Source organism: Caretta caretta, chromosome 3, assembly GCF_965140235.1.
Source record: "Caretta caretta isolate rCarCar2 chromosome 3, rCarCar1.hap1, whole genome shotgun sequence".
NCBI lineage: Eukaryota > Metazoa > Chordata > Testudines > Cheloniidae > Caretta > Caretta caretta.
In genome coordinates this window covers 51,310,614-51,323,739 of record NC_134208.1, presented here as the reverse complement: position 1 = coordinate 51,323,739, position 13,126 = coordinate 51,310,614, and the positions used below count along the sequence as shown (strand labels likewise).

General features: G+C 37.0%; 1 protein-coding gene across 4 annotated transcripts in view; it reads right to left on the bottom strand.

Moving 5' to 3' along the window:
- Positions 1-887: 887 nt before the first annotated feature.
- PHF3 (PHD finger protein 3) overlaps positions 888-13,126 on the bottom strand; it is a 77,932-nt gene continuing 65,693 nt past the window's right edge. For all 4 annotated transcript variants that reach the window (XM_048845186.2, XM_048845187.2, XM_048845190.2 and 1 more), the window contains 3 exons: positions 10,642-10,731; positions 9,575-9,770; positions 888-4,115 (listed from right to left, as the gene is read on the bottom strand). In XM_048845186.2, the coding sequence (XP_048701143.2) occupies positions 1,915-4,115; positions 9,575-9,770; positions 10,642-10,731 (2,487 nt within the window). In that variant the 3' untranslated portion in view covers positions 888-1,914. The remainder of the gene's footprint in view (positions 4,116-9,574; positions 9,771-10,641; positions 10,732-13,126) is intronic.

Genomic DNA, 13,126 nt, shown 5'->3' with positions numbered 1-13,126 from the left:
AATACAACAGAAGTCTAGGACAGATACTGAAATTATTTAAATCTTAACCCCATAAGCAAAGTCACCACTTTAAATTAGAATATAAATCTAACACGCACAAAACATTACCTACTTCAAAAATGAATAAAAAGGAATGGTATTATGCACATAGACCTCCAAAGGAAAGGGATATTTAAACTTAGATTTCTTGGCCGAGAGAACCCAATTTGCTGAAATGCTAAGCAACACTACAATGCTTGCAATTTATTACCACCCATGGAATTAATAGCCCAACCACCACTTCAATTATTAAACCAATTTTGAACAGAACGGTTTGAGTCCTGTAGACCATAGGCCATGTATGATTTTTAAATTAAGGTTTTAGATATGGCTTTCAGTTCCTAATTTAGTTGAGAAATTTCAGTGAATCTTCAGAGCTATTGGCCTAGGAATAATACAATAAAAGCTACAACCACCTTTATTTGGTATAAAACATTTTTAATTTTAACCTTATTTAATTTGGCTGTAAAGCTATGTGCAATGTCTGCAAATAGGAAGCTACTTTTAAATATATGACCAATTTAAAAAGTTAATTATTATGGTCTTTTAATCACATATCTGTTATTGGAAAGAGGCGGCTTATTCTACACCAAAGTGCAAAAAGCTGTGTTCATAGGTAAGGCAATGTATTCAAATTTCTTTATACACAATATTCTTAAGTAAAAATAATTAGACCAAATACTGCAAAATAGTGTGATGGACAGAATAATGTAATGGTAGAGTATTTGTTTTTCAAAAGCAGATTCAACAAAATGAGCAACATACTGTATTTTTTTTTTTTTTTTTTTTTTAGAAAGTATAACAGACAGTAATATTTTGGTTTTAAAAAAAGTATCCGTGGATGCCAGTCACCATAAAATCTGAACTGCTCTGTTTATTAAAAGCCCTGACATGATTCTCCCCCTCCCAAAAAAAATCACTAGTCATGAAGTGTAAAGCAAAGCTACAAGAGTCATTCTACATCTTGTTTGTTATACTGGTTTAGTCTACTGCTTCGTACCTATGAAATCAAACACACAAAGTATGTGAGAAAGTTTTATCATTTTTAGAATCAAAATATCCCTTAAAATATTTACATTTTACAGTAAAAAGGATAGCAAAACACAAGATAATGTACAAGCTTAGGTATTCAAGTTTTTGAAGCATGAAAAATTATGGGAAAATTAACTGACTCGTAAATCATAGTTTAAAGAATATAGTTTAAATTTTTTTCTTATTAAAACAAGTGCAGTTTAAAGCAATAACATTTGGACAGCTCAGCCTTCTAATTTCTGGTCACAAACTGCTTCGGATGCTTGGGAAATACTTGATAACTACTGGAAATACTGCTGAATTCTTTTATTGTATTATTGAATCAATAAAAAAAACTTCACACCACTCAACATATGTTGTATTTTGTGTTGTAATGTATGAGGGATACTAAGACTCTGCTACAGTCCTCAAAAACAGTGCAATTTAAAAACAAGGCTATTATGTGAAATTCATTTTTAAAATTTACTGGAGCATCTTAAAACAGAAGAGAGCACAAATTACCAAAGGCAGCAACTATAATGCATACTTGACTAAAGCCAACTTCATCAACTAAGAAATTTCTAAGCCTTTATTGCATATTAATAAAAGAAATCTTTAAAATTTTGAATATACAGCAATGTAAAATTCTGAAAAATATTAAATTCCTATTTCTAGGGTTAGTTGGTATAATGTAAAAGAAGATGAGTATTGGTACACAGCTTTGTACCAAAACACAGACTTGTTTTTGCAAAACACCAACAATGAATAAAAAAAGATGGCACAATCCTAGCAGGCATTTTTACAAAACTTTAGGACACAACTAACAGTTATTTAAATAGGATTTTGAAAGATTGCCTGCTCTTTTTACCTTTTGCTTTTAGCTCTGTCATTGTGGTCCCTGTCTTTGTGATGTCTGTCTCTGTTCTTTTCACTTTCTCGTTCTCTATGTCTCTCCCTACTTTTCTCCCTCTCTTTATCCTTTTCATGAGACTGTTCTTCACTTTTAGGTTTATCTATCTTTTTTTCTGGATTTCTACTCTCCCTAGAGGATTTTCCATCAGATCCCCTATCACTGTGTGAAAGTCGTAACCTCTCTTTGTCTCTATGTCCTTCCTCTCTGCTTTTTTTCTCTCTCTCTTTTTCCTGGTTTCGGTCTTTCCGTCTATTCCTTTCAGAATCCTGTTCCCAGTATTTTTCACTGTTCCACTCTTTTTCATGTCTGTCTTTCTTTTGGTGATGGGATTCACTATAAAACCTCTGTCTATGCTGATCGCTTTTTCCCCTACTGAACCCTCTCTCTAAATGTTGTTCTTGTCTGCCCCAAGGGTCACTATGGCGTCTTTCTGGTCTCTTACTGTCTTTACTCTGATAAAAGTTTTCTGGCCCTGGAAATCTTGATTGTTTATGAGCCAGCGATGGCCCTTGAACAATGGGTCCAACATAATGCGGTGGCTGACCTGACAAATGAACAACAGGTGGCCATGGCATCATAGGATTTTGAGCGAAACCAAAACCTGGAGGAGGAAGAAGTGGAGGTGGTAGATGAGGAGGAAATCCAAACATGGGGCTGTTCTGGGGGGGGAAGTTAGGAGGTGAAAGTGTTTGAAACTGAAATCCAGGTAGATTAGATTTAAGATGCTGAAAATTGTGCTGCTGAGGTCTAACTGGTGAGAAATTTCCACTCATAACTGGGCTGGGGACTTTGGAAGTGAATTCAGAATGAGAAGAATTTTCTTTTTCAAAATGAGATGAGGTTGTTGCTGGTCCTCTTCTAAATGAGTGCACTGTTTCAATATTTTTCATTGGTGTATCTTCCTGCAAGTGTTTTGTTTCTTCCATTTGTGAAGCACATACATTATCTGTTTTAGTTGGAGCTGAGGTACACTGCATCTCAGATGTCTGACCACCACTTTGATACACGTTTAAGCTCTTTTCTCCTGACTGTTTATTCTCCATCTCCATTTGCTCACTTCCAGAGATGTCTGATTGTATATTTTGTCTTTCTTCATTTCTGTTAGTGTCCCCCTCCTTATTGTCTGAAGCATTAATCTGTTGGCTTCGTCCAGCAGCTTGTCTTGGGTCCCTTTTAAGATTAATAAACTGTGGAGATTTGGAAGTATTAGAAGTCATACCTTCAGCAGAACCTATGTTAACATTGTTATCACCACTTCCTTTACCTGCATTTGATGAGGAAGAAGAGAAGCTAGAATCTGTGGTCCTTTTGCTTTCTTGCAAAACATTCTCTGTGTCATACAGCTGCCACTTTGGATCATTTTCTTTACACTCCTCAGTTTCCTTGCTCTGTGATTGAACAGATAAGTTTGCTAAAAATGCTTCTGTAGAAACATCTGGTGGTTTTCCCTTAAGACTTAGACTTATCAGAGTTCCTACAGTTCCTGCAGAACATGAGGTCCCTGCAACTGGCATATCCACTGTTACTGTAACATCAGTGGATTCTTGTGAATCATCTAGTCTAGTCTTAGTTTCTATAGCTTCATCAGCAGTTACTTCAGCAACATTCATTTTTTCTTCTTTTAAGCTTGTTTGTTCAGCAAATAAAGGTATTTCTTGACTAGCACACTGGTCCACCACTGACTGATGGTGCTCATATATCTGTCCTGTAGTACCCAAAAGACTTTGAAGAATATCATCTACAGGCAGTGGTTTATTTGCTAGTTCAAGAGTAGAAGACTGATTTTCCCATCCAACGAGAACTCCAGGAAGAAATCTCAGTGGCTTTGGTGGCTCATGTTTGATGCTTTCTACTACAGGTTCAATAACCGCTGGTATTTCTTCTGTATTAGATTGTTGAGGCTTATTTCTCTGCTTATGTAACACAGTTGTGAAGGAATTAAAAAAATCATTTTCTTCCTCCTCTTCTTCTACTGCTACTTCAGTACTAGAGACATCAGGTTTGCTCAGTTTGCTTTTTTTTTCTGGTGGCAAGTTACTCGGGGCACTTTCAGAAATTTCATCCACAAGGCTAGTGCTAGCACTAATCTGTCTCTTCATTTTTTGGCGAATTATCAAACCCAACAACAGATTTGGTCGATGTATTTCAATCCCTGCATAAAATCATAAAAGCAATTAATAAATGAAATACATTTATCTGGAGACAATCATTTTAATAAAAGAATAACCTATCATATGTCTATAATATTCTTTGGGCCCCCATCAGCTCCCCTCACCCAAGAGAACTGTTCTATGTGAAAAATTAGTTACACTTCTTCAAAGACGTAGCAAGGACTGCTTCCCAGTATGCTCTCTCCAGCGTCTAAAGGTACTGTGTGTTTCAAAGGCATAAGGCAACCAGACAGCTGCTCAACCAGTGCACCTCATTTTCATGCCATTGCCTCATAGGAGGCAAATTCTGCCCATCAGGTAGTTTGTTTGGGAAAACTTAGGTTCCCTTAAAAATGGGGGTCTCCTTTTAGTGATCTGAGTCAAACATATGGGCAATGAGAATGCAAGCTTACCATGAACTCTGCAGAACAATGCACCATATTAAAATGTAGCAAAGGGTTTAATTTAGGACATTTTAAAATATCCTAAAATGAGCATAAGTAATCTTGATATCCAGAAGGACTGGCTTAAATATAGGTAATGGCCATCCACAATCAAAACACAAACAAGGGCAATCTCTTGCCCTCATATTTAAATGAATTTAGCCCAGGGAAATGCTTTTAAAATAAAAATGAACAACACTCAAATATCTTGGGCTAGATACCCAGCACCACTACAGCAGAAAGGGGATATAAAAGCCACCTAACTAGTTACTTGGGTTTTCCCCCAACTTAAAGTAGAGGTAATCCTTTGGTGGCACAAATGCCCCTTTCCAGAGCTTCAGCATAATCAAGATGGCCAAGCAAAAGCAGGTATGGTTGGAGCATCAGTGTTTTCATTAAGAAAAAACCTGAATGTAAAAACAGCATGAGAAATACATAATTTTTCACAGAGCAAATGTCAAGGTTGTTCAACCTCAAAAATACCAATCTACACTAAAAAGTCTTACCATAAAGAATATAAGTACAGTATGTATATTTAGGTTGGCTAAACCTTGCTACTATGTAAATAAGTAAAAATTTCAAATGCCTGACTTGGAATGCAAAATCTAAGTATACAGCTTGTCATTCTGTAACTAATATTCATGTATACAAGTGCTAACTGTGATTTTTTTTAGCATAGAATTTCTCAAGTTTCACTTAAATAATAATGATTCAATTGAGGTTTATTCTGATTTTTGTATGTGCAGGGATTCACAATATTAACTTCCCGAATAAAGAAATGAAACCAACAGACCTTAAAGGGAAGCGTGCCTGCTGTTCTACTGAACATTCTACACCCAACTATCATTTCCCCAAATGCCCCAGAAGGGAACAGAGAATCGTAGGACTATAATGGACCTCAAGAGGTCTTTTAGTTCAGTGCCCTGCACTCACGGCAGGACTAAGTACCAGCCCACAAGCCATCGGCTGCCAGTCTGTGCGCACATTGGAAAAAAAAATTGCCAGTCCCCCACATCAGATAGCTTGAGAAGCACTGATCTAGACCTTCCCTGACAGGTGTTTGTCTAACCTGCTCTTAAAAATCTCCAATGACTGATTCCATAACTTCCCTAGGCAATTTATTCCAGTGCTTAACTACCTTGATAATTAGCAAGTTTTTCCTAATGTCCAACCTAAACCTCCCTTGCTGCAATTTAAGCCCATTGCTTCTTGTCCTATCCTCAGAGGCTAAACAAAAAATAATTTCTCCCTCCTCCTTGTAAAAACCTTTTATGTACTTGAAAACTTATATCCCCACTCAGTCTTCTCTTCTCCAGACTAAACAAACCCACTTTTTTCAATCTTTCCTCATAGGTCATGTTTTCTAGATCTTTAATAATTTTTGTTGCTCTCCTCTGGACTTTCTCCAATGTGTTCATATATTTCCTAAAATGTGGTGCCCAGAACTGGACACAATACTCCCGGTGAGGCCTTATCAGCACAGAGCAGAGCAGAAGAATTACTTACCACATCATGCTTACAACACTCCTGCTAATACTCCCCAGAATTATGTTTGCTTTTTTTTGCAACAGTGTTACACTGTTGACTCTCAATTAGCTTGTGATCCACTGTGACCCCAGGATCACTTTCTGCAGTACTCCTTCCTAGGCAGTCATTTCCCATTTTGTGTGTGCACACCTGATTGTTCCTTTCTAGGTGCAGTACTTTGCATTTGTCCTTATTAAATTTCATCCTATTTACTTCAGACCATTTCTCCAGTTTGTCCAGACCATTTTGAATTTGAATCCTATTCCTCAAAGCACTTGCAACCTCTCCTAGCTTGGTATCATCCCCAAACTTTATACGCATACTCTCTCTGCCGTTATCTAAATAGTTGATGAAGCTATTAAACAGAACAGAATCCAGGACTGATTTCTGCAGGACCCCACTCAATATGCCCTTCCAGCTGGACTGTGAACCACTGATGATAATTCTCTAGGAACAGTTTTCCAACCAGCTATGCACCCACCTTGTAGTAGTTCCATCTAGGTTGTATTTCCCTAGTTTGTTTATGAGAAGGGCATGCGAGACTGTATCAAAAGCCTTACTAAAGTCAAGATAGACCACATCTATCGCTTTCCCCCTATCCACAAGGCTTGTTACACTATCAAAGAAAGCTACTAGGTCGGTATGACACGATTTATTCTTGACAAATCCATGCTGATTGTTACCCATCACCTTATTATCTTCTAGGTGTTTGCACAATGCTTAATTATTTGCTCCATTACCTTTCCGGGTACTGAAGTTAAGCTGACTAGTCTGTAATTTCCCGGGTTGTCCTTATTTCTCTTTTTATAGATTGGCACTATATTTTCCCTTTTACAGTCCTCTGGAATCTATCACATTTTCAAAGATAATCACTAATGGCTCATATCTCCTCAGTCAGCAACTTGAGTAGTCTAAGATGTATTTCATCAGGCTCTGCCAACTTGAAGACACTTATCTAAGTAATTTTTAACTTGTTCTTCCCCTATTTTAGCCTTAGATCCTACCTTATTTTCACTGGCGTTCACTATATTAGATGTCCAAACACTACTAACCTTTTTGGTGAAAACAAACAAAAAAGTCATTTAGCACTTCTGCCATTTCCACATTTTCTGTTATTGTTTCCCCCCCCCACATTGAATAATGGGCCTACCCTGTCCTTGGTCTTCCTCTTGCTTCTAATGTTTTCATGTTACCCTTTACGTCTCTAGCTAGTTTAATCTCATTTTGTGCCTTGGCCTCTCTAATTTTGTCCCTACATGCTTGTGTTGTTTTGTTTCTATTCATCCGTTGTAATTTAGCCTAGTTTCCACTTTTTGTAGGACTCTTATTGAGCTTCAGATCATTGAAGATCTCCTGGTTAAGCCACAGTGGTCTCTTGCCATACTTCCTATCTTTCGTACGCAATGGGATAGTTTGCTCTTGTGCCCTTAATAAATGTCTCTGTGAACAACTGTCAACTCTCTTGAACTGTTTTTCCCCTTAGACCTCCTTCCCATGGGATCTTACTTACCAACTCCCTGAGTTTGCTGAAGGCTGCTTTCTTTAAATCCATTGTCTTTATTGTGCTGTTTTCCCTCCTACCATTCCTTAGAATCATGAATTCTACCATTTCATGATCACTTTCATCCAAGATGCCTTCCACCTTCAAATTCTCAACCCAGTTCCTCCCTATTTGTCAAAATCAAATCTAGAACAACCTCTCCCTAGTAGCTTTCTCCGCCTTCTGAAATATAAAAATATCTCCAATATATTCCAAGAATTTATTGGATAATCTGTGCCCTGCTGTGTTATTTTCCCAAAAGATGTCTGGATAGCTGAAGTCCCGCATCACCACCAAGTCCCGTAATTTGGATGATTTTGTTAGGGTTTTTTGTTTGTTTGTTTGTTTTTAAAAAGCCTCATCCACCTCTTCTTCTACCCTGACATCACCCTTGGTTTTTACCCATTTTATCTTTACCCAGGGACTTTCAACAAGGCTTTCAACAGACACCACTGCAGTAGACGAAGGCACCAAAAGTGCACACATAGGTGAGTTTTTTCCCCACAATCCAGAACCCTCAGTATCTATAAAAGCTGCCCCAGACTCTCACTACTGCTGGCCCCCAGCAGGATCAAGGAACCAGAGACATGACTTCACAATGCCTACACATTATGGGGTTCACTTCAAGCTGCACTTGCCTCACCTAAAGTCTTTGTCTAAACAAGAAACTAGCCCTGGTTTAATTAAAAAGGGTTTTTGACTCAATTTTAGGGTTTATATACATGACAATATCCACGAAAATAAATCTAAATTGGCAAAATATGTTAATTTGAAGAAGATTATTTAAATCACATTAAACCTGTGAACACACTCATTCAGAATTTAAGCGGTCTTAATTAGGTTTAGCCTAATTCACATCCAAAGTTAATTTAGATTACTTTTCCTGGATGTCCTTGTGGAGACAAAGCCCTTAGTTAAATTGGCGTAAAACTCCACAACCACGCTAATTTAATCTAAACCTATATAGGCCTGGAGTAAACTGATTTAAGATTGTCCATATAGAGGTTTGCACCAGTTTATTTAAGTAATTAAAAACTATGTTTAGTTATTCTGGAGCAACTTTTGTGTGCAGGTCTCAACGTACACTATGCATACTGCTTCTGGCCTCCAGTTCCTTGTCTTCATCCTTTCTCTCTCTCATCTACACATTCAATCCCTTTGACCTTTCCTACCATTCAGGTTTAACTTCCTCTAATTCTCATCATCCTATCTCGGGTACTCTCTGAAACTCCACTAACTCCCACTTTCCTCACTCCTCTGTATTTCTGCCTCACACATCAACCAGAAAGAGAAAAAAGTCACCCCCAAATATTTGTGAATAAAATTAAAATTTTAAGAACCAAAGAGAGCGTGTAGAAAAACTAAGTAATTTCAAGATCTTGCATTTGTGAAACCCTTCTCTATCCAATCTATCTATTTTTAATCTTCCCTTATCTTTTTAGTTTGTAAGGTTTTGAGGGCAATGACTGTCTTGTCATTAGTACGTTACATACCAAGTACATTTTGGGTGCTGTAAAAATTATATATTAAAATGTAACACAAACATGGGGCTCAGAGTGAATGTGAATAAACCTCTTTCAGAAGTCACCTGCACCACTCTATTCACTGAGCTGTACTAAATATCAGACTCTCTCTCACCTTTCCCTCTATCCCCTGCCACATGGCAGTGTGGGTTAAACATTAATCAGAAGACTTTTTTTTGGATTAAATATTTAAAACACATAAATCCAAATAATTGTTTGGGTTGGAAACTGGTTTCCAATCTGTTACAGAAGACTCTCATAACACCAGGACAATCAATAATGCCTTATTTGAATAAGATGTGCAATACTCAGTTTGCTCAAAAACACTGATGTTAAACGTTAAACTTTAATTTTCAGGTACATTTTGTATTTCACTCATGGGAGAGGTGCCACTATATGTAAATTTCCAAGCTGTGTATTGTACTTACCAGGTCCATCAAAAGGTACAAGATGATGTGGAATTTTGTCTGAGGCACCTAAAGGGATAAGATACAAATCCTTCACTTGCTTCATGTTATTGGCAGCTACACCATAACGCTTCCTGCTGCTGAAGTATGCGAACAGCAAAGCATAGGAAATCTGATCCTCTTCAGTTACCGGGGTGAAGCGAACTACACAAATTTCCTGTTTAAAAAAGGAAAAAAGGTAGTGCGAAGTATTTACAAATTGTGTTTTTTAAAGTAAATTTTAATAGTGATTGGTCTTCAAGTAAGTATATAATCCACAGAAAAGGGAAAATAACTGACTAGAAAAAGGAGGAGATGACAAAATAGAGAGAGAAGAGTAGGAGACAGCAGAAGAAAGTCTCTCTGAAGCATTAAGAGAAAACAGAATGAGAAGCTTCCAGAAAAAAAAAATTACTGACTGTACATGACAAAAAATTAAAATATTTTCTCTGCCTGCAGATTCTTGTATACCAGCTTTTTCAGAAGGCATGCCAAATTTGGAACATTTCAAATTTTATTCTACCAACACTCCTAAGGAATCTGTATTCTGCACCGCTTTTGGTGTTTAATATATCATTAGTTGCTACAGTGGAAAGGCAAGAACCCTAACACCAGGTACGGTGAAGGGGAAGGAGAGGGAGGAACTCCTTGTCTCTTCTCACACACAAGGGCAAATCAGAACTGCCTGATTAATGTCTGTATTGACTTCAGCTGGGTGAAAACTGGAGAGAGGGGAAGAGAGGAGTGACAAGCTACAAACGAACAGTAGGAAGGAGGGATAAAATATGCTATCAACTCCAAAACCCAGGTCCCAACAAAAATATCAACTACCCTCAAATTGGATTATTTACATTTAAGCATCACAGTAGAAATTGGTCTTCAAGAGGGATTTGGGCAATGAGAGGATAGCAGCCTTATGTACACACCAAAAACTGATACGTAAGTCATACTATTTTCAACAGAGAACTGTCTGAAAACATATATTCACAACATTGGCAGCAGACAGACAGTTAAAGTCTTCTAATTTAAAGTATAAGTTTCTTCCTTACCTTGGTCCCTGAAGCTTTTATTTTTTCTACATACTCCCAAACAGTGTGAGGTGATATCCTGCCACCTACTTGGATACTATCTGGCAAGTCCTGTCAAAAAAGCAGATATACAATTTGAACCCACTGTGGCTACTGAAATAGATTTCAAAATAATAAAGGAACTTAACTCCTCAATGCTTATATTACATATGATTAGTTTATCATCAGAAGTTATGCCACTTCAGGGAAACAAACTAGTTTGGATTAAACTATGGAGTTGGGTTTTTCAATATAAAACCAATAATGTGTAACAGAATGCACAGTACCTCTTGCACACTTCTACACCTGTAATTATACATCACTAACAACAGGTATAAATAAAAGATTTTCAACAAGGCTGTGGATTAATTGCAGTTAACTCATGCGATTAATTCAAAAAAAATAATTACAGTTTTAATCACACTGTTAAATAATAGACTACCAATTAAAATTTATTAAATATTTTGGATGTTTTTCTACATTTTCATATATATTGTATTGTGTTGTAATTCAAATCAAAGTGTATATTATTTTTGATCATAAATATTTGCACTGTAAAAATTAAACAAAAGAAAATATTTTTCAATTCACCTCATACAAGTACTGTAGTGCAATCTCTGTCATAAAAGTGCAACTTACAAATGTAATTTTTTTTGTTACGTAACTGCACTCAAAAACAAAACAATGTAAAATGTCAGAGCCTACAAGTCCACTCAGTACTACTTCTTGTTCAGCCAATTGCTAAGACAAACAAGCTTGTTTACATTTACAGGTGATAATGCTGTCCTTTTCTTATTTACAATGTCACCAGAAAAGTGAGAACAGGCATTTGCATGGCACTTTTGTAGCCAGCATTGCAAAGTATTTACATGCCAGATATGCTAAACATTTGTATGCCCCTTCATAATTCGGCCACCATTCCAAAGGACATGCTTCCATGCTGATGACGCTCGTTAAAAAAATAATGCATTCATTAAATTTGTGGCTGAACTCCTGGGGGAAGAATTGTATGTCCCCTGCTGTTTTACCCGCATTCTGCCATATATTGCATGTTATAAGAGGTCTCAAATGATGACCCAGAACATGTTTATTCTAAGAACAATTTCACTACAGATTTGACAAAACACAAAGAAGGTACCAATGTGAGATTTCTAAAGATAGCTACAGCACTCGACTCAAGGTTTAAGAATCTGAAGTGCCTTTCAAAATATGAGGGGGACAAAGTGTGGAGCATGCTTTCAGAAGTCTCAAGAGCAACACTCCGATGCGGAAACTACAGAACCTGAACCACCAAAAAAGAAAATCAACCTTCTGCTGGTGGCATCTGACTCAGACAATGAAAATGAACATGCGTCGGTCCGCACTGCTTTGGATTGTTATTGAGCAGAGCCTGTCATCAGCATGGACGCCTGTTCCCTGGAATGGTGGTTGAAGCATGAAGAGACATATGAATCTTCAGCACATCTGGCACGTAAATATCTTGCGACGCTGGCTACGACAGTGCCATGAGAACGCCTGTTCTCAGTTTCAGGTGACATTGTAAACAAGAAGCAGGCAGCATTATCTCCTAAAAATGTAAACAACCTTGTTTGTCTGAGCGATTGGCTGAACAAGAAGTAGGACTGAGTGAACTTGCAGGCTCTAAAATTTTACATTGTTTTATTTTTTGAATGCAGTTTTTGTACATAATTCTACAATTTTTGTAATCCCTTGACAGTCCTACTTATCAGATAAATAACACTTTTATCTGTGTTTATAGTGACAAGTGACTACCTTGTACCATGGATTGATGTTAGTTACATCATCTGGAGATTGGATTCTGTAATTAATGTTTTATTATAGTTGCAGATCTAATGTATGTCACTATTTATCACCAATGCAAACAGTCACAAAAACCCATACATTAAGATTGCAAAAATAAACACTCAAGTCAGGAAATGCTAAGGTTAAAGTTGAATGCTTACTCTTCATGCTACTACTAAGTGCATGTGGAGCAGTACTATGTGCTGGTACTACAGTCTTAATTATATAATCACACACAGTTTTACATATAATGTAAGCTTTTTATAATATTGTATACAAAAGTTCAGCACTGTGGTGGGGAAGGCAACCAGCAGTGAAGAAAATCTGTTTTACCACATTCATACCAAAAATATTTGTTGACCTTGTAAAGCTGTTATCAATTTTACAGTGAAATATTATACACATGCAGCATATCATGATTAACATTATAAAAACAAATACCACAGTACAAATAGCTACAGGTCACTTCATCCGATGCATGCACTGGAAAATACAGTGGGGAGATTTTATCTACACAGAGAACATGAAACAATGGGTGTTACCATACACACTGTAACGAGAGTGATCAGGTAAGATGAGCTATTACCAGCAGGAGAGGAAAAAAGAAAAACAAACTTTTGTAGTGATGATCAAGGTGGGCCATTTCCAGCAGTTGACAAGAACA